Here is a 22,179-nt window from a genome sequence, read left to right on the forward strand (position 1 = left end):
TTGGTTAAAAAATTCCCAAATAAATAATAAGTTGTATCCTTTTCCTCCTGACTAAGGCCTCAGACTAAGGCCAGGAGTTTTTTGTTGTTGTGATATTGGTGTTCAATGTGAGTAGTCTTTCTTCACTGAATGTTAGTTAGTTAGCTCCATTGACCTGTGATATGGTGAGGTCCTTGTAGGGAAGTGAGGGGGATGCAAGGCAGGCTGTAGAGTGATGTGTCCCTCAACTCTGTGACCCTCAGCGAGGCCTCACTGACTTATTGAGGATAGACTGTGGGACAGCTGTGAGGCAGACCACACTCAGGCTGTGTTTATGTGTATATTTTACAACTCAGTGTAGATGTGTGTCTACAGTGTAGATGTGAATGTGTATTTTGTAACGGTTGTGTGCGCCTGTGTGCAGGTTATGAAGATGTGGTGCTGGGTTTTCCCCCTGGCGTTCCTGCTGTCCTCAGTGCACCAGGCTGAAGCCCAAGGTAAATTGACCCCTCTGCCTACAGTAAAACAGCTATCTATTCTGTCATACTATGCCTCTGCACTAATTCTCTCTACTTGCATCATCATACTAGCCTACTCCAGCCCACGACTCCCAGAGCTAAGATACAGAGACTCACTAATGCACCTCTTCTCAGGCAGGTGTAATAATGTTGGACCAGCAGACATAGTGTTCCTGATAGATGGCTCGTCCAGTATCGGCAGGGCCAACTTCCTGCAGGTCAAGGGCTTCATGGCCGGTATCGTCAAGCCCTTCACCAGCTCCGTGGGCCAATCAGGGATCCGCTTCGGCGCTGTGCAGTACAGCGACACCTCAAGGTCAGAGACTGAGAGTTTTGTCTGTTATGTTTGTTTCTAGTGACAATATCTATCTATAACACTTGACTCTCCATTCTTGTCTCTTCCTCTCTTTCTTTCTTACTGCCATAATAATAGTGTATGGTTTTTCCCAGGTAATTAAGTTGTTTATTGTTGTGTGTTTTTCCCGTTCAGAGTGGAGTTCACCTTCACCACATACCTGAATGGCACAGAGCTGGTCAGCGCTGTGGAGAACCTCAACTATAAGGGAGGCAACACTCGCACCGGTGCTGGCCTCAAATTTGTCGCTGACAACTTCTTCAACCCCACTTCCATCCGGAACGTCTCAAAGGTTTGAGGGGGGATAGAGTGGGCTGAAAGACAGACTATATTTTATCCTGTGACAGACCATGACATATTTCTCTCTCTCTCTCTCTCTCTCTCTCTCTCTCTCTCTCTCTCTCTCTCTCTCTCTCTCTCTCTCTCTCTCTCTCTCTCTCTCTCTCTCTCTCTCTCTCTCTCTCTCTCTCTCTCTCTCTCTCTCTCTCTCTCTCTCATATATATATATGCAGGTCTGTATACTGATCACAGATGGGAAGTCTCAAGACAGTGTAAGCGACCCAGCTCAGAAGCTACGGAGTCTGGGAGTGGAGATGTTTGCAGTGGGTAGGTTTGGGAAGACATTCAAATCAAAGTTTATTTGTCACATGCACAGGATACAGCAGGCGTAAACAGTACAGTGAAATGCTTACTAGCAAGCGCTCCGGAACAGTCTAGTAGAAATATCAATATGAAAATATCAAAGTCAGATGACAAAATCGAAATATTAACAAGAAATATAGAAAAGAAGTAGGCGAATAGAAGGTCTGTGCAGGTATATAGCTAGGTTTAACTGTTCCGCAGTCTTATGGCCTGGAGGTAGAACCTGTTGGTCCAAGACCTGATGTTCCGACACCGTCTGCCAAATGCCAAATTGACTCATTAAACCCGACCACAAGCCTCAGGCTGTATATCTTGATAGTTTGGGTGTGTACAGTATTTAACTGGTTGTTTTTGTCTCTGTCAGGTATAAAGAGTGCAGACCAGACTGAGTTGGCTCTGATAGCCACTCCTCCTCAGAGAGACTACACATTCTTTGTGGGGGACTTTAAGTTGCTTAACACACTGCTCTCCCTGGTGGGCCCGCGTGTTTGTTCCAGCTCTGGTGGAGTGTACGCTAGCGATGGTAAATACACACACACAGCTCCGTACAATACATTACAGTCTATTACACTATAAACATCCCCTCTCTATATTTATCTCCCTTTCATTGTCTTACCTCTCCTCCACTTTCTCTCTTTTTTTTGCAGATGCCTTCTCTGGTCCCTCTAACCTCCAGTTCTCAAGCCAGACCTCTGATTCGCTCAGGTTCCGGTGGACTCCAGCAGGGGGGCCTGTGACTGGCTATGTGGTGCAGTACACACCTCTCTCTGGCCTTGGCCAGCCAATCACAGCGGAGCTGCGCCAGGTGGGCATTGCTGGTTGGGTGGTGGGGGGTGTGGTGTTCATTCCTGACTCAGGGGATGGGCAGCAGCTCATACTGTAGACGTGACCCAGATTCTAATGGCTCATTGCAGTTCTGGGAGTGGGTGCAGCCAGGGAGCCTGATTACATGGCAGACAGGCAGAGAGAGAGGGATTGGGTTGAGTAGGAACATGTTTCAATGGGTGGATCTGGAGTTTAATTGAATTTCTGTGTCTGTGCAGATTAAACATTGGCAGGAAAAGAGTGAAATTCCACCTCTGACTGGGTGTGTGTTTTGGCAATCATGACTAGGGTTGCAAAGCTACTGGTAATTTACCAAAGTTACCAGAATCCTCTGTAATTCTGGTGATTAACAGGTCATCTCTGGTAATGTTGGTCATTTATACAATCTATTTTTTAATTTTTTATTCATGTATAGCATTAATTTGTTATACTGTATCTGTTTCCATATGGGTCATGAGTTTCTAGTGGATAGACCATATGGTCAATGAGTTTCTAGTGGATAGACCATATGGTTCATGAGTTTCTAGAGGATAGACCATATGGTCAATGAGTTTCTAGTGGATAGACCATATGGTTCATGAGTTTCTAGTGGATAGACCATATGGTTCACGAGTTTCTAGAGGATAGACCATATGGTCAATGAGTTTCTAGTGGATAGACCATATGGTTCATGAGTTTCTAGAGGATAGACCATATGGTTCATGAGTTTCTAGTGGATAGACCATATGGTTCATGAGTTTCTAGAGGATAGACCACATGGTTCATGAGTTTCTAGTGGATAGACCATATGGTTCATGAGTTTCTAGTGGATAGACCATATGGTTCATGAGTTTCTAGAGGATAGACCATATGGTTCATGATTTTCTAGTGGATAGACCATATGGTTCATGAGTTTCTAGTGGATAGACCATATGGTTCACGAGTTTCTAGAGGATAGACCATATGGTTCACGAGTTTCTAGAGGATAGACCATATGGTTCATGAGTTTCTAGTGGATAGACCATATGGTTCATGAGTTTCTAGTGGATAGACCATATGGTTCATGAGTTTCTAGTGGATTCACCACATGGTTCATGAGTTTCTAGAGGATAGACCATATGGTTCATGAGTTTCTAGTGGATAGACCATGTGGTTCACGAGTTTCTAGAGGATAGACCATATGGTCAATGAGTTTCTAGTGGATAGACCATATGGTTCATGAGTTTCTAGAGGATAGACCATATGGTTCATGAGTTTCTAGTGGATAGACCATATGGTTCATGAGTTTCTAGTGGATAGACCATATGGTTCATGAGTTTCTAGTGGATAGACCATATGGTTCACGAGTTTCTAGAGGATAGACCATATGGTTCACGAGTTTCTAGAGGATAGACCATATGGTTCATGAGTTTCTAGTGGATAGACCATATGGTTCATGAGTTTCTAGTGGATAGACCATATGGTTCATGAGTTTCTAGTGGATTCACCACATGGTTCATGAGTTTCTAGAGGATAGACCATATGGTTCATGAGTTTCTTGGATAGACCATATGGTTCACGAGTTTCTAGAGGATAGTTTAGAGGATAGACCATATGGTTCATGATAGTTTCATATGGTTCATGAGTTTCTAGTGGATAGACCATATGGTTCATATGAGTTTCTAGTGGATAGACCATATGGTTATGAGTTTCAGTGATAGTTTCTAGTGGATAGACCATATGGTTCATGAGTTTCTAGTGGATAGACCATATGGTTCACGAGTTTCTAGAGGATAGACCATATGGTTCATGAGTTTCTAGAGGATAGACCATATGGTTCATGAGTTTCTAGTGGATAGACCATATGGTTCATGAGTTTCTAGTGGATAGACCATATGGTTCATGAGTTTCTAGTGGATTCACCACATGGTTCATGAGTTTCTAGAGGATAGACCATATGGTTCATGAGTTTCTAGTGGATAGACCATATGGTTCAAGAGAAAATTGCCTAATGAATAAAAAAAAGCATCTAATCAACAATTGCATTATTTGTAATTAACTCTGCAACTCTTCCAACTTTGACTTTTTTCACAACTGCCACCAGTTTGGTGCCAAAACATTTACAACAACAAAGAGATATTGACATACAGTAGTATAATAAATAAATAGATTTCATACTGAATCCCTCAGATTGAACACCAATGGTATTCACTAAGTTGATGGTTTATATTTAGTATAATGTTTTACAGCTTTGTCATTCTTTTCTTTTTTAAATCATCTTATTTTAATATTTTATATATTTGATGTGATGTCAGAAGGTGAATTCACCAATTTGTAAGTCGCTCTGGATAAGAGCGTCTGCTAAATGACTTAAATGTAAATGATGAGGCCACACGGAGAGCCTGAGGTAATTACACTTTTGATAATCTGAAGAACCCAAAAGGGCCACTAGATGTCTTGTGATAAATACATAAAATCCTTTAAAGTTACCAAAATTCTGGTAGTTTATTGGTAAACTTAGAATGTTTCCAGTAGTATACCCTCCCTTTGAAACCCTACTCATGACCATAATGAGAAATGACATAGATTAAAGGAAACATTTACCCCAGGCAAAGGGTTTGACAAAACCTGTTGCTATGTTATTACATTGAAGACCCATTTACAGCAGTAGCTTTGTATGTCAGCTTACATATATGCATATGTCAGGGGTGCACAAGTGCAATCCTCAAGTTCTGCAATCCTGCTGCTTTTTTTTCTTTTCTTTGTGATCATGTTTGGCTTGAAAGTGCACACACGCCTAGTTTTTCAGGTAGAAACCAGTCTCTTCATTTCAGATGACGCTGCAGCCCCTCAGGGGAGCAGAACAGAGCACCTCTGTCTCGTGTTCTAAGCCCTCCTTCTCCCCCCTGCAGGAGACGGTGTCTGCAAGTCAGAGGAGCTTTGTGGCTAGAGAGCTGAAGTCAGGGACAGACTACCTGGTGACGGTCATCGCCCAGTATCCCAACAGTGTGGGAGAGCCTGTGTCCGCCAAGGCAAGAACCAGTGAGTTCACAGAGAGGGTGGGACAGAGGCAGCAGATGGAGGGAGGGAGGGAGGGGGAGGGGAGAAGCTGAGATAATTAGAAACCAATGCACGAATCAGTGAGTACACACGGAAAGATGCAGAGGGGAAGAGGGGGGTGAAGCCTGGAGAAGAGAAGGAGAGAGTAAAATGTCAATGCATTTCAATTCCATTTGACAGACGGGTGTGGAAGGGGAGGATATGGGAATGACAGGAAGAAGCAAGACCACTTTATGAATGGAGCTTTATCTTTACTTTCAACCTATGTATATTTTAGATGAGTTCTGGATACCATACCAACACAGTCTTTCGTACCTCTCAATGACATGTCATATCATCTCCTCTCTCCACATCTGTCTTTCTTTAGGCACTAACAAGTTCTCTCGCGTTTCTCCTCAATGTGTCACTCTCCAATGTGAAGCCAAACCATCCTCGTAGAACACAAGTATGTCTCATCTGCCTCTCATCCCTCCCTCTCCACCCCTTGTTTCTCAGACTCGCTACCGGGGGTGTCCGGTCTTCGTCTGGTCCAGGCTGGTTTCTTCTCCCTCTCTCTGACCTGGGACGCTCCCACCTCACAGTTCCAGGGCTACCGACTCACCTATGGTCCCCGAGGTGAGACACGTGCACGCATGTACAAACACACACACTCATGCTCACACTCACACAGACACACCTATACTCCGACTACTGCTCAGTCAAGCATACTCCCATTCTTTGTGACAACTGCTGATGTAAACATGGCTTTATAACATACATTTGATTGATTGTTCACAGATGAAGGAGAAATACATGCTTTCATGTTACAAAACACTAAACTCCTTACATCTTTTCTTTGCAGGTGAGAGTGTAACAGACACAGAAAAGGGGGAGAGAGGGAGGGATGGGGATAAAAACCTACATGTGGCAAGTTGAGAAATGTAAATCTGTGTGTAGTTTTAAGGACAGCAGGGTAGTATGCAGTCCTATGGTGGAGATACGACGTCTCAACTTATACCGCCCTCCGTCGCTCCCTGCCTGGCAACGAAGAGCTGTATTACCCAATCATTACCACAAATATCACATACACTTTTACAGAGACGTTAAAAACTATGCAGGAGAGACATAGGGAAACTTCAGGTGTGTAGTAGGGATTGAATGTGTCTGCAATTCTATACGGGGAAAGGGTGTGTTATGTAAGATAGATCTATTTATGGGGTGTGTTGAGGTGCGTGGTGTGACGTGCCCCAGAGGAACTACCACCATACGCACACAACATAACTCAGCGTGGCAGCTCCATCCCTGAGTCAGGGTGTGGCAGGAGTACCAGTCTCACATGGAGAACGTTTAGGAGGACAGATTGGCACTCTTGCGTGTTTGTTTTAAATTAGGTCAGTGTGTATTCTTTAAGGGTGCTACACACAATTTCCATAATATATCTAGTAATAGTGGAATGATAGTGTTTCATAATATTTCTCCCCCCCAAAAAATATTTGGACACATGCAAAATCGCATTCTAAAATTCAGATTTTCTATTTTACAACAAAGGGCTTCTGTTGTCAAAAAGGGAAATCTGTTTCGAATTTGTGACTGGCCGTTTCCACTAAATGACAGTGTAAACATCGCTCTGTCATTTCCTGGTTGCTAAAATTCTACACTGTTCACTCAATTTCAGAAAAAAATATCACTGAATAGTGTAGGAAATCATTCCTTTGTACCATCGAAATCGCTGTGAAATATATTTTCAATAATAAAAAAGATGTTTTTATAGCCGTTTGAAGCCGGTGTGCTAAACGGCTCAAGCGCGAGTCTCCACCATGTTACGCAGGGTATTTACCAACAAGGAATTCAGCAGGAGAATTTCTGCCCTCATTCATTTTCAACAAGGGCATGCAGAGAAATGTTTGGGGGATTGTGAGCGGCTAGAACAATGCTAGCGCCAGAAAAAGTTGAGCTCTTCACTAGTTTATGAACATTTCAAGCAAAGCGTTGTCAAGAGGAGGCACGGACTCTGGTTTTACGAGTTAAAGGAGCAGACATTGAAATGGTTTTAGAATATTTATGGGAAAAAATTTAATGGATGCAAGAAGGATTCAGGAAGGGATGAGAATGAGCTGGATGAAGCCTAGGACAGGTAGACATCATCCGCCATGGTAGTTAGGCTGCTGTGGTGATGGCAACCCCCCCAGGAAGAACCTAAGAGACACTTGATAAGGCTCGTACCACACAGCGACGTAGAAAGCGACATGCACTGCACAACATAGAGGAGGAATCTTAGTTTGGTGAGGTTTAAGTAGGGTGGCAGTGGTGATCACAGAGAGTGAGGACATGTGTGGAGGCTGATTAGCAATGAGTTGCAACTGATGATGTTGAGGAGCTGCGGTCACGTCTACTAGTTAAAACGTTGCAACAGACGTGGAAGCTGATTGGCAGTTAGTAGCAGTTGGTGTTTGTTGAGTTAGTAAGTAGCTGCGTTGAGGGCAACTAGTCAAATTGTTGCATTCAAGTCTGGTCCTTTCTCCTGATGTTATGTTAATTCTTAACCCCATCAAAACGCACCGTTACAGGGAAATGGGATGCGATAAGGCGGGAGATTTGTTTTGAATGCAGCCTAGTACTGTTGTAATTTACCTAGTTTTCACATGGGGGAGACATTCTTTGAGTAGGAGCAAGCAACTGCAGGCCCTAATTCATGCACCCAGTACACACACACCCACAGAGATGGGCAAAACATACATTTTGATGTGTCTTGTTACAAATACAAGATACTCTAAAGACCAATGTATCAAACTAAAATACAGGTATTTTGTATTTTCTAAATTTTTGCAAGGACTACAACAACATTCTCAGTAATGGTAACAAAAAACATTCCGCATGCTATGACTGTGATATGTGGTTGTTTATCTACTTTAGTTGAATGCAGTATGCACTGACTGTAAGTCGCTCTGGATAAGAGTGTGCTCAATGACCAAGCATGCTTTGCAAGTCTTCATATTTACATTTTGGTCATTTAGCAGACAGTCTTATCACACCATAGTGTCATCAGACTTCTGATACTAATGCAGGGTGAAAAGGGGTCACTGTTATAAAAAAATGATAAAGAACAAAATATATGGATTGTAGTTTAGGCCAATGACATAAATATGACAAAATCCTCAAAAGTAATTGAAATACGTATTTTCCTCTCACTAACAGAAATACTGCCAATCTCTGCACAACACACACACACACACACACACACACACACACACACACACACACACACACACACACACACACACACACACACACACACACACACACACACACACACAGTTCTCCAGACTGCTCTCGATCTTCCTCATATTATACACATACACTACAAGTACAAGCATGTGCATTTAAAGATGTGTATAGTCAGCTGTGTATTTACTTGCCTGTTGCCTGCTCTAACCCTTGTGAATGGCTGGCTGTGATTGATTGACAGGTCAGCCCAAGGCCCAGCTATTGGAGCAGTCTCTGGCTGCAGACTCTACTTCTGTCACCCTGGAGAGGCTACTGCCCGACACAGAGTACGTCCTCACCCTCTACCCGCTGTCCCCCCGAAACTCTGCCTCCCCCGCCACCCTCACCTCACGGACATGTAAGTACACCACACCCTCTTTCCCATTACCCTCACTCAGTACTGCATGATGCATCATATCATCTTCTGTTTAACATGAACTTCACATTATTGGTGTATTTGTATTTGTTATGGATCCCCATTGTCATGGATCCCTACTCTTTCTGGGGTCCAGCAAAAGTTTATACCATTTTTAAAACATTACAATACATTCACAGATTTCACAACACACTGTGTGCCCTCAGGCCCCTACTCCACCACTACCACATATCTACAGTACTAACTCCATGTGGATGTATAGTGCGTATGTTATCATGTGTGTGTGTGTCTGTGCCAATGTTTGTGTTGCTTCACAGTCCCCGCTGTTCCATAAGGTGTTTTTTTAATCTTATTTTGTAAATATAATTTTACGGCTTGCGTCAGTTACTTGATGTGGAATAACGTTCCATGTAGTCCTGGCTCTATGTAGTACTGTGCACCTCCCATAGTCTGTTCTGGACTTGGGGACTGTGAAGAGACCTCTTGTGGCATGTCTTGTGGGGTATGCATGGGTGTCCGAGCTGTGTGCCAGTAGTTTAGACAGACAGCTCGGTGCATTCAACATGTCAATACCTCTCATAAATAAAAGTAGTGATGAAGTCAGTCTCTCCTCCACTGTGAGACAGGAGAGATTGACTTGCATATTATTAATATTAGCTCTCTGTGTACATCAAAGGGCCAGCCGTGCTGCCCTGTTCTGAGCCTATTGCATTTTTCCTAAGTCCTTTTTGTGGCACCTGACCACACGACTGAACAGTAGTCAAGGTGCGACAAAACTAGGGCCTGTAGGACCTGCCTTGCTGATAGTGTTGTTAAGAAGGCAGAGCATCGCTTTATTATAAACAGACTTCTCTGTCAGGACCCGGTTACGAACCCGGGTCTCCGGAGTGAGAAACAGTCACTTAACCAACTAAGCCACGAATAGTCGGCAGAACCCAGAAGATGAGGCAGACACAGCAGTACTTGAGACGGTGTATTTAATAAAGTAAAAAGTGAAGTCCTTCAGGAAAACATGTAACTCCACAATCTCAAAAGGAATTCCACAAGAACAAGGTAATCCACAAGGTAATCCTCCAAGACAAAAAGGTAAATCCACAAGGTGGTAGGTATAGCATAAAAAGCCTCAAAAGATACTCAAAAAATAAATAAACAAGAACAAAAAACAGAATTCCACAAGAGCGTCCACCGGGATCAACATGAGTTCACAGAATACTAGGGCTGGGTGCTAGTCATCTCAACTTTCTCAGTTTCCACATTATAGATTTTGTTGAGGTTTAGGGTTTAGTGAGTGGTTTGTTCCAAATACAATGCTTTTAGTTTTAGAAATATATAGGGCTAACTTATTCCTTGCCACCCACTCTGAAACTAACAGCAGCTCTTTGTTGAGTGTTGCAGTCATTTCAGTCGCTGTGGTAGCTGATGTGTATAGTGTTGAGTCATCCGCATACTTAGACACATTAGCTTTACTTAAAGTCAGTGTCATGTCATTAGTAAACATTGAAAAAAACAAGTGGCCTAAACAGCTACCCTGGGGAATTCCTGATTCTAACTGGATTATATTTGAGAGGTTTCCATTAAAGAACACCCTCTGTGTTCTGTTAGACAGGTAACTCTTTATCCACATAATAGCAGGGGGTCTAAAGCCATAACACATATGTTTTTCCAGCAGCAGACTATTATCGATAATGTCAAAAGCTGCACTGAAGTCTAACAAGACAGTCCCCACAATCATTTTATGATCAATTTCTCTCAGCCAATCATCAGTCATTTGTGTGTGCTGTGTGCTGTGCTTGTTGAGTGTCCTTCCCTATAAGCATGCTGAAATTCTGTTGTCAATTTGTTTCCTGTGAAATAGCATTGTATCTGGTCAAACACAGTTTGAGCCATTGTTGTGAGCCATTGTTTGTCAATGGAAGAGGAGAACAGAAGTTCTACAGTTGTCATGCTCCTGAGCCTGACCTTACAGCTAGCACAGTGCCTTGTGGCAGTCATGTGAAGGCTAAATTAAGAGGAAATAATTTGGAACTGTTTTTGGATGGATGGATTTCATGCCATGTGAACCATACCGATTGGCCTCATGGCCTCATGACTTTATTTGAACCATAGGTGGAAAGGTAACAATGATTAGAAAGGTTGTCATTGCCAGATAGGAGCTTTGCACATCTTTCTCTGACACTATTCTTTCAAATTGTTAGAAAGTCATACTTCCATCTGGTGGTGACTATTTGCGCTGCAGTAAACATAAAAAGTCTGAAGCTCTCATATATTGTTCATCTGTGCCCTATTTCAGTATGTGTACTGTGTTTACAACTATTTTTGTGTGTGTTTGCGTGTGCGTGTTATGTCTGTCTTGCAGTGCGTCTAGAAGCGGCCCAGCAGCTGTCAGTGGATACTGTGTCAGAGCGTAGTGTCCGGGTGTTGTGGAGAGGAGTGGGTGGAGCCAGGGCCTACAGACTGGTCTGGGGACCATTCACCGGTAAGGAGAGAGACAGTGACATTTGACAGCAGATTATGTGCCAGTATACCCATGCACCAATCAGTATAGACTTACCTTATTAACATGTATATTTACACAGAGAGGTTGTTCTTCAGAAATTTATAGTGATGTGACACAGAATGGAATTTATGAGAGAATCAGCAAGGCTGTTAATACTTTGAATAGTGAGCAGTCAGTGACACAATTTATATGTGCACAACAACTGTCCTTTTCTTTCACCCCTCCATACCTTCCTCTAACTTCTCTCCTCTGCTCTCCTCTTCTCTCCCCCACCCATCTCTCATCTCCCCCTCTCTCCTCTCCCCCATCTCTCCTCTCTCCCTCATCTCTCCTCTCTCCCCCCTCTCCTCTCCCCCCTCTCCTCTCCCCACACCCCTCTCTCCACTCCCCCGTCTCTCCTCTCCCCCCTCTCTCCCTCTCCCTCACCCACCCACCCCCCACCCACCCACCCACCCATCTCTCCTCTCCCCCACCCTCTCCCCCTCTCCTTCTCCCCACTCCTCTCTCCTCTCCCCCACCCACTCATCTCTCCTCTCCTCTCCCCCCACCCCCTCTCCTCTCCCCACTCCCCTCTCTCCTTCCCCCCACCCCTCTCTCCTCTCCTTTCCTTTCCCCCACCCTCCTCTCCTGTCTCCCCTCCCTCCATCCCTCTCTCCTCTCCCCCTGCCTCTGTGTCTCTCCCAGGTCGTGATGTGGAATCTGTGGAGGTGGCTGGTGACAGTGAGACTCACACCCTGTTGAACCTGCAGCCAGACACTGAGTACATTGTCACTGTCATCGCTCTCTACGAAGGCAACACAGAGGGTCCTGGTGCTACCACCAGGTTCAAGATAGGTATAGAGCTACACACACACACCCATGTATGCATGGCATACATGCATACACACACAACACGCATACACAACACACCACACACACGATTCAGTAACTTCCTAAGCACTTTACAAAGTTAAGCAAATTTGGAGAGATCACTGAAACACAAACAGATTTCCCTCTCCTCCTCTCTCTCTCTCCTCCTCTCTCTCTCTCCTCCTCTCTCTCTCTCATTCTATTTTCCTCTCATTCTATTTTCCTCTCGTTCTATTTTCCTCTCACTCTATTTTCCTCTCGTTCTATTTTCCTCTCATTCTATTTTCCTCTCTTTCTATTTTCCTCTCATTCTATTTTCCTCTCATTCTATTTGCCTCTGTCTTTGTCCCAGTAACTTCCACTTGTGGTTCATTTTAGCTAATGAAAGAATGCCTTTATGAAAGATTTCTGCTGCGTCCAACAGACCATAGTGTAAAGGAGGATAATAGAGGCAGTAGAAAATAGAGGAAGAGAGATAAAGATATTATTCTGCTTACTAAATATTTACAGTTTATCCTTTTTTGGAAGTTAAATCTGTTGCACACATGCATACTGTGCAGAAAACACACACACAAACACACACATACAGCTTCCTGTGTATGACACATTTTTGAGGGATGTCTTCACTTAACAGGTATTTGTGGTGTTCGAGTTAAAGCTGAGTCATCATCATGTTTATTGGTCTGGATTATAATCAGGGAGGGGGTAGCATACTGTAGTTATTTAATACAGGATGCCTCCTAATGCTCCTCTCTGGGATCTTTGATCTCAAATGGAAGGGGAAACACACAATGTTTGTGTAGCTAAGAGTTGTTCTAAATGAGTGTACCGGTAGTCCAACTAAGATGCATTATGAATTGAAATCCCCTCTAATAGCTGATTATAAACTGGGTGGTTCGAGCCCTGAATGCTGATTGGCTGAAAGCCGTGGTATATCAGCTATAGCACGGGTATTATGAAACATTTATTTTTACTGTTCTAAATACGTTGGTAACCAGTTTATAATAGCAAGGCAACTTGAGCGTTTGCGGTAAGAACAGCCCTTAGCTGTGGTATGTTGGCCATATACCACACCCCCTTGTGCCTTATTGCTTAAATATCCCCTTGTTGGTTCCGTTTTTCTGTGCTCCGTTTTATTTACTTATCAAATAAGGAACACTCAAAATGTGCACTTATAAATCAGAACGATTTTAATCAAAATACAGCTGTAGACAGAAGTCAAAGATCAAACATCACACATACAACTGATGTCTCTCCTGAGTTCTGCCCCATAGGAAAAGTCCCAAGTTATTTTATTAAGCCCAAAGTCCAGCCCTAGTGATGTTACTGCATACGTCATTACCTGCTACTCATCCGACCAAGCCCATGCATACACAGCTATACAAACTTACAAGAGAGAAACAATAGTTCCAATGTTTTCTAAAGCCTCAGCAGTAAATGTCCACTCCCCCAAGTTGATTTATAACAGTATGTCTGACTAGCCCCTTATCTATTTTACTCCCCTGCAGGGCTCTATGTTTATCTTTGAAGTGCTTTCTCACAGACCCCATGCAATAATTAACACATTTCTCAGACCATTTCTTTATAATATGCAGAGACTTAGTAAAGACTTTTGAACAATTTAAAAAACTTAAAATTAATATATACTGTATATTGTTAATCAGTAGTCTAGGACCCTATAAATGTGGAGGAGGAGGGGTCCCATAGCCCCCCTTCTATTAATACAACATAAGCATAGTCAATTATTATATTACACCAAACATTTGGTGCAGCCCCTATCATGACCCCAATTTGACCCCATCACCCTGAATGGGTTTTTAAGAGATTCTGGCATACCATGTTATATCAGTTGATAAGACCCATGGTTGGGTTGTGTCTCTGTTCCCCACATGCAGAGCGTCTGGAGCAGCAGGTGCTGAGGGCAACCACCACCGGGCCCTCCTCCATCCGCCTCACCTGGAACTTCATCCAGTCTGCCAGGGGATACCGCCTGGAGTGGAGGCAGGAACAATTTAAAAAACTTAAAATTAATATATATACTGTATATTGTTAATCAGTAGGAAGGTCAGTAAAAGGTCACACACACACACACACACACACACACACACACACACACACACACACACACACACACACACACACACACACACACACACACACACACACACACACACACACACACACACACACACACACGCACACTCATGCTTGCATACACACGTAAGGACACACACGCGCGTTCGCCACACAAGTGTGCACACACACGTACACTCACACATACAAGCGAAAGTTTCATGTACTTTCTAACCCCTCAACATTGAGTACACCGATCCACGCACACAAACATAGATGTACCCTCGCTGACTGACTGTCAACGTCAAACTGCCTTACTGTCTCTCTCTCCTCAGGTGGCAGAATGCAGAGTCAGTCATTCTCCAGGAACACCACTATTTCTGATCTGTCAGGGCTGCAGCCCAGCACTGAGTATGTCATCACCTTGTTCACCCTGTATGAGGGACGAGAAGAGGCCACCCCCGTCTCCACCTCTCCCACAGGTCAGAGATAGGGGCAGGCACGACCCACTATGTTTTAGCCCCTTTGTATTTTATATTTACTTCTATATTTCACTTATTATTTGTATCTTATTTGTTTCACCATTTTACTGACCCCCCCCCTCATGTGTACAGTGGAACAGCCGGTGGGGAGGGTGTCCAACCTGCGAGTGGTAGAGTACCTGGGCAGCACTGTGCGACTGGGATGGACAGGGGTAGCCGGGGCAACGCAGTACCGTATCCTCATGGTCAACACTGAAGGTAAGGGCACATCTCAAATGACGCTCTATTCTCTCCCTATATAGTGCACTACTTTAGACCGGATCTCACATATGTTTTAACACTGTACTTACAGCGCAAACAGAGGAAACCCGCAGTATCCCTGGAAGCCAGACGACCCTTGACCTTAGGGGTCTGACAGAGGGCGTGTCTTATGGGGTCAGCGTGACAGCTGTGGTGGGAGACAGTGAGGGGGACCCAGTCACTGTCTACATCAAAGCAGGTGAGACACACACACACATACACCCACACACACTGATTGTATGCTAGTGCATGCTCCAGCCTGTGAGAGAGAGGATGTGGATGGATTGAATGCGTGCAGATCTTGGCTCAAGGCTGCAGGGTGTTTGCCAGTTTGGTAAACAGTGCTTTGCTGTGGCTGTGTGATGAATGGCTGCCAGCTGATTGTCAATGTGAATAGGTGGTGAATAGTGATACTGAGGGGAGGTGAGCTGAGGCAAGCACAGACAGAGATAAAAGAAGAGGGCTGTGTTTAGTAGTCACGAAATGGCAAAATGTTTTGAAATGGGAAATGTAAGTTTGATATTGAGCATGGGAAATAGTTTGGTGGTGCACTGAACCGCAATGTTCTTATTGATGTGTGATTTCAGAACAAGCATTGGAGAGAGTGACAAACCTGCGTGTGACAAACACCAATGGTCGGCGACTCCGAATCGCCTGGACAGAGGTTTCCGGGGCGACAGGGTACAGGGTCACTTGGAGACAAGGCAACAGTAAGTGTCAGCTGAATTATGCTTGGAATGATTTTGTGATAAACTACTCCTCAGAAATACAATGTTGTGATAACATAATTATAGCAGCAGTCCCTATTTTATATTTATGTGTTACTTTCTCTCACCTTCTCTTTTAGATAGAGCAGTGTCCCAGTGTGTGTCTTTAACATTGTGTATCTCTCCTAGATGCGGAGCAGTCCCGTGTTCTGGGGCCAGAGGCCTCGTCCTACACGGTGGAGGGGCTGCAGCCAGACACAGCTGTGGTTCTGGGCGTGGCGGCTGTGATTGGTCAACGTATCGGGGAGGTGGTCACCCTCTCGGCCAGGACCAATGGCAACAATGGCTCAAGCACGGTTAGCGGCCTGCGTATCATTGATGTCACCTCTCAGAGGATACGCATTAGATGGTCACCAGTCTCCAGGGCAACTGGCTACAAGATTACCTGGCGCAGTGGAAATGGTAGGCGTGGTTAGGATAAGTGAGATGGGTGTTATCTGACGTATAAATTACATTCCTAAGGATCCTTACCTTAGGTCTCAAAGCACATTAATGCTCAAAGAACACATTGTATTGGGATTGTCTAGTAGTTGCTGTAGTCTAGAAATACAGTAATAGCAATCCCCAGTAGCATTCACCTCGTTGCCTGACCCATAGAGAATGATGAGGACTCTAGTGGCCAAAAAGCTGTTTTAGCATGGCCAGAGCCATTGAGGGCTTACACCATTTTAATGTAGTCAACTGTGTGTGGCTTACAAGGAGGCATGAGGACTGCAGATGTGGCCAGAGTAATAAATTGCAATGTCCATACTGTGAGATGCCTAAGACAGCGCTACTGGGAGACGGGATGGACAGCTGATCGTCCTCGCAGTGGTAGACCACGTGTAACAACACCTGCACAGGATCGGTACATCCGAACATTACACCTCCGGGACAGGTACAGGATGGCATCAACAACTGCTCGAGTTACACCAGGAAAGCACAAACCCTCAATCAGTGCTCAGACTGTCTGCAATAGGCTGAGAGAGGCTGGACTGAGGGCTTGTAGGCCTGTTGTAAGGCAGGTCCTCACCAGACATCACCAGCAACAACGTCGCCTATGGGCACAAACCTACCATCGCTGGAACAGACAGGACTGGCAAAAAGTGCTCTTCACTGACGAGTCACGGTTTTGTCTCACCAGGGGTGATGGTCGGATTGGCGTTTATCGTCGAAGGAATGAGCATTACACCGAGGCCTATACTCTGGAGCGAGATCGATTTGGAGGTCGAGGGTCCGTCATGGTCTGGGGCGGTGTGTCACAGTATCATCGGACCGAGCTTGTTGTCATTGCAGGCAATCTCAACGCTGTGCATTACAGGGAAGACATCCTCCTCCCTCCTGTGGTACCCTTCCTGCAGGCTCATCCTGACATGACCCTCCAGCATGACAATGCCACCAGCCATAGTGCTCATTCTGTGCGTGATTTCCTGGAAGACAGGAATGTCAGTGTTCTACCATGGCCACCGAAGAGCCCGGATCTCAATCCCATTGAGCACGTCTGGGACCTGTTGGATTGGAGGGTGAGGGCTAGGGCCATTCTCCTCAGAAATGTCTGGGAACTTGCAGGTGCCTTGGTAGAAAAATGGGGTAACATCTCACAGGAAGAACTGGCAAATCTGGTGCAGTCCATGAGGAGGAGATGCACTGCAGTACTTAATGCATCTGTTGGCCACACCAGATACTGACTGTTACTTTTAACCCCCACCCCCCTTTGTTCAGGGACACATTATTCCATTTCTGTTAGTCACATGTCTGTGGAACTTGTTCAGTTTGTCTCAGTTATTGAATGTTGTTATGTTCATACAAATATCTACACATGTCAAGTTTGCTGAAAATAAACACAGTTGACAGTGAGAGGACATTTCTTTTTTTGCTGAGGGATGCTTTCTCTATCATTCTTTATGGCCTGACCCCATCTGTCTACAGGAGTGGAGTCCTCCCGCACGGTGGCCGCTGATGTCACTTCCTTCACCATCGACAGCCTTCAGGAAGACTCCTCCTACCGGGTCTCAGTCTCCTCACTGATTGGGTCTCGGGAAGGATACCCCACCTCCCTGAACACCAGAACAGGTACTCTATCACTCCATTACCAAATTGACCCATAACCCCTTCTCTTCTTGATAACCCCTAGTAGATTTGAATGGGTTGGTTAACTGTCAACAATATGGTAACAGCTTCACTTATCCCTCACTTAGTACATTTAAACATTTATTGAATTAATTAAATGAGTGCTATCCTATAGAACAGTGCTTGTAAATTGGTGACTGATCTCTTCCACTTCTCTGTCCTCAAGAGTCAGACCAGTTGGTGGTGGGAACAGTGACTTCACTCAAAGCCCAAGAGTCCCGCGGTGAGGTCGTCAGAGTAACATGGGTGGGCGTGCAGGGAGCGACAGCCTATCGTGTGGCTTGGAAGCGAATTGACGGTGAGAGATTATATTAGCTTTACTCTTTTAAAATGTGAATGATATTCCCATGATGTTTCATTATTAAATAGTGTACTATCCATAGCTCATTATAATATAGGAATTACCTCTATTCACACCAGCCACACTTAACATAAATATATATATGTACACACACACACAGAAAATTGGCCAGTGTTACCTCGTGTTGAGTTTTCTGTGTAACATTTCTGGTGTTGATTCAGATGTTAAATTAACTATGTAAGTGTTAAATTAACACTCATTGTTGTAAAATAACCCCACTGTTGGTGTTAATAACCAGTGTTAAACCAAAACCACACCCATCATTATCATATTTACCAGCATCCTCTAATGCAGGTTGATTTTTAGAATTGCTGTTTTCAATTTCTATGTTTTTGTATGTGCATTGATTGACTAATTCACCTTGTGTTACTAAATATAAATAGTATACATTTTTCTGTTACTTAGACGTTGCATCCGTTACTGAAAGGTTGTTCTAGGTAGCCCATAAGAGTCTAAGACTTTATGACATACGCTTTGTATTGTGGTAAATAATTACATTTTAATGATATTCATATTCATTTAGGATCTCACTAGGATTGCCTGAAAATTAAAATGGATGGATATATGAAAATGGATGGATATATGAAAATGGATGGATATATCTGCATTCTCTGTGAGAGTTTCCTATGTCTGGAATACACTGCCATCAGACACACATAACTGCACCACATATCACACTTTCACAAAATGCTTGAAGACATGGCTAAAGGTCAATCAGATTTGTGAACATGGTCCCTAGCTGTGTGTTGCCGCTTTCCATGTTGTCTGTTGTCTGTAGCTTGTGAGGTGTGGAAACACTTTGTTGCTTTTATGAATTTTGTCTTGCTGCTTTTTGCTCTATGTTGCTCTGTCTGTTAGCTACATCTTGCTTGTTCTATGTTGCTATTGTCTATATTGTAATTGTTTTTAATAACCTGCCCAGGGACTGCGGTTGAAAATTAGCCGGCTGGCTAAAACCGGCACTTTTACTGAAACGTTGATTAATGTGCACTGTCCCTGTAAAAATAAACTCAATAAACTCATATGTCTTTGTCACTAACAAATACAGTCATAGGTGGTAATTTTACACTTCACTCGAAAGGCAAGGCACTCTGGGAAATATGTAAATAAGGCTTGAACCTAAGCAGTTTGTTAATTTAACACTCCGTATAGACACTGGACCAGTGTTAAATGTCAAACTATCACTGTTAATTTAACACTCCGTATATGTTATGCACTTGAGTGAGGACCCAAAAGCGGTTTAACCAAAAACAGAGTTCTTTAATGAGCACACAGAAAAGACATAGATCCTCTTCAGATGTAGATCATGGGAAAAATAGACAACCCGCAGAGAGGGCGACAAATGAAACACAAAGTCCCTCTGATAATTTACAAGAGAGTCCCCTTATTAGCAGCAGAGGAGAATAGCTGGGTTAGCGGCGACAGGCTGCAGGTCGCTCTGGGTAGGCGTGGGTCGTAGAGGAACAGTGGTACCTGATCTCACGTAGCATCAGATGAACTGGACACAGTGCAGACGAAAGACAGTTAGCTGAGTACAGGATGCACCTGCCAGGCAGATTCCGACAGGATAGGACAAGGATGAAGCAAACGAGACGATAGCTTGTTTCTGGCATGAGAAACTCAAACGAGAATCTGACACCGAAAGAAGCAGGAACAGAGAGAGAAATAGAGACCTAATCAGAGGGAAAAAGGGAACAGGTGGGGAAAGTGTGAACGAGGTAGTTAGAGGAGATGAGGAACAGCTGGAGAAGGAGAGAAAGAGAAGGTAACCTAATAAGACCAGCAGAGAGAGACAGAGTGAAGAGAAAGAACAGGAACAAGACATAATAAGACATGACAGTATAGACACTGGACCAGTGTTAAATGTCACACTATCACTGTTGATTTAACACTCCGTATAGACACTGGACCAGTGTTAAATGTCACACTATCACTGTTGATTTAACACTCCATATAGACACTGGACCAGTGTTAAATGTCACACTATCACTGTTAATTTAACACTCCGTATAGACACTGGACCAGTGTTAAATGTCACACTATCACTGTTGATTTAACAGTGGAGAATTTGCTGTGTATTAATAAAACATGGCATCCATTTTGTGCCAGACCACTCACCACCACCCCTTATGTCTTGGTATAGGTGGGGAGGAGAGGAGCCAGCTGGTAGGTGGCGACCTCACAGCGGTGGACCTGGAGCAGCTGGACCCAGGGGCTCAGTATGAAGTGCAGGTCATGGCCCTGGTTCAGAACAGAGAGGGATCCCCAGTCTCTGTCAGAGTCACAACACGTGAGTTACACTACAGTCTTAAAGAAAAGAAACTGTGTAGTTACATTGTACCTCTGTTTGATTAGAATGGATATGAAAACATTGGAAGGTACAACTTTACAGAATTACTATGTAGCAAGGTTGGGGTAAATTACAGTCAAATCAGAAAGTAAACTAAATTCCTATTCCAAATGGTCCTCATTGAAAAGCACTGAAGATAATTGGAATGTCAGTGTACTTGCTGAATTCACTGGAAAGCGTACTGCTCTGTACTGTATTCCCTCTTTCAATTTTCTCAGTATTTCCTTGCTCATTGTGCATTTTCTGTGTGTGTGTGTGTGTGTGTGTGTGTGTGTGTGTGTGTGTGTGTGTGTGTGTGTGTGTGTGTGTGTGTGTGTGTGTGTGTGTGTGTGTAGCTGGGGAACCTGTTGCTGTGGACCGTGTGGAGGGGGTCAGGGTTCTGGAGGCTACCCCAAGGGTGCTGCGTCTGGTCTGGAGAGGAATGGCTGGGGTCACAGGGTACCGCATCTACTGGAGATCAGCCCTGGGTAAACACACACACACACATACACATACACACACACACACACAGATACGTACATAAAATGCTCATCCAAACAAATGTTTGCAATTTCATATTTATTTACATTTTCTAATATTCTCTACTGGTTCCATGCAGGTGAGGCTGAATCGAGCCGTCTGATAGGTCGAGATGCAACCTCGTTTGACCTGGATGGTCTGCGGCCTGGGGTGAGCTACACAATGAGGCTGGCTGCCATCTTCAGGGACAGAGAGAGTCAAGCTGTCACTATCACAGCCTCCACAGGTACGCTTCTCTGCCCACACCATCTCCTCTCCTTTCATTCACTATAGTTATGGACTGGAGTTTTCCTGGCCATGTGACCAGACTAAGATCAAACCTTATAAAAGCCCAAGGTTTTTGTGGTTATGGCTATAGGTTCTAACTGTTGTATAGTCACAACCTCTTAATGTTCTCTATCACACGATTACTGAAGTCACTCACATACGGTTGTCTCTCTCTTAACTGATCACTCACTCCTCCTCTCCTTCCTTTAGCTCCCCTACAGCCTGTAACACGTCTGCGTGTGGCAGAGGTTACCCAGAATTCTGTGTTGTTAGGCTGGGTTCCACTGACTGGTGCCACAGGATATATCCTGCGCTGGAAAGAGGAGAGAGGTGAGACAAAAACACTGCATAATGGGGTCACATTTGGTAGTTTATTGACTAGGTTCCACAATGAAAGGTTGATCGCTAATCGTTGTTTGTGTGTGATTGTGTGTGTGTATGTACTTGTCTGTGTGGGTGCCTGTGTGTGTTTGGTCTCTAACCAGATACTGGTCCGGGTCAATCCACCACGCTGCCTGGGTCATCCAGCTCCTACAGGGTGACAGGGCTACGTCTGGGCCTGAGATACCGCTTCACCCTGCAGCCCAACTTCCAGAGGGAGGTGGGCCTTGAGACCTCAGTGGATGAACGCACTGGTAAGACTGATATC

At 44.2% G+C, this 22,179-nt stretch overlaps 1 protein-coding gene across 2 annotated transcripts in view; it reads left to right on the plus strand.

The window, feature by feature from the left end:
• Positions 1 to 22,179, plus strand: part of LOC135539946 (collagen alpha-1(VII) chain-like) — a 97,071-nt gene that overhangs the window by 19,273 nt on the left and 55,619 nt on the right. Inside the window, exons 2-25 of one of the 2 annotated variants that reach the window (XM_064966219.1) lie at positions 404 to 476; positions 633 to 813; positions 988 to 1,144; positions 1,365 to 1,458; positions 1,859 to 2,017; positions 2,142 to 2,299; positions 5,190 to 5,319; positions 5,833 to 5,952; positions 8,783 to 8,938; positions 11,313 to 11,432; positions 12,138 to 12,287; positions 14,198 to 14,309; positions 14,703 to 14,857; positions 14,990 to 15,115; positions 15,210 to 15,356; positions 15,745 to 15,867; positions 16,054 to 16,326; positions 17,833 to 17,976; positions 18,200 to 18,331; positions 20,538 to 20,684; positions 21,080 to 21,211; positions 21,343 to 21,489; positions 21,741 to 21,860; positions 22,016 to 22,165. In XM_064966219.1, the coding sequence (XP_064822291.1) occupies positions 407 to 476; positions 633 to 813; positions 988 to 1,144; positions 1,365 to 1,458; positions 1,859 to 2,017; positions 2,142 to 2,299; positions 5,190 to 5,319; positions 5,833 to 5,952; positions 8,783 to 8,938; positions 11,313 to 11,432; positions 12,138 to 12,287; positions 14,198 to 14,309; positions 14,703 to 14,857; positions 14,990 to 15,115; positions 15,210 to 15,356; positions 15,745 to 15,867; positions 16,054 to 16,326; positions 17,833 to 17,976; positions 18,200 to 18,331; positions 20,538 to 20,684; positions 21,080 to 21,211; positions 21,343 to 21,489; positions 21,741 to 21,860; positions 22,016 to 22,165 (3,403 nt within the window). In that variant the 5' untranslated portion in view covers positions 404 to 406. Of the gene's footprint in view, positions 1 to 403; positions 477 to 632; positions 814 to 987; positions 1,145 to 1,364; positions 1,459 to 1,858; positions 2,018 to 2,141; positions 2,300 to 5,189; positions 5,320 to 5,832; positions 5,953 to 8,782; positions 8,939 to 11,312; positions 11,433 to 12,137; positions 12,288 to 14,197; positions 14,310 to 14,702; positions 14,858 to 14,989; positions 15,116 to 15,209; positions 15,357 to 15,744; positions 15,868 to 16,053; positions 16,327 to 17,832; positions 17,977 to 18,199; positions 18,332 to 20,537; positions 20,685 to 21,079; positions 21,212 to 21,342; positions 21,490 to 21,740; positions 21,861 to 22,015; positions 22,166 to 22,179 lie in introns of those variants that run through there. The other variant, XM_064966218.1, reaches the window with a different exon arrangement.

Source organism: Oncorhynchus masou, chromosome 5 (assembly GCF_036934945.1).
Source record: "Oncorhynchus masou masou isolate Uvic2021 chromosome 5, UVic_Omas_1.1, whole genome shotgun sequence".
NCBI classification, from domain to species: domain Eukaryota; kingdom Metazoa; phylum Chordata; class Actinopteri; order Salmoniformes; family Salmonidae; genus Oncorhynchus; species Oncorhynchus masou.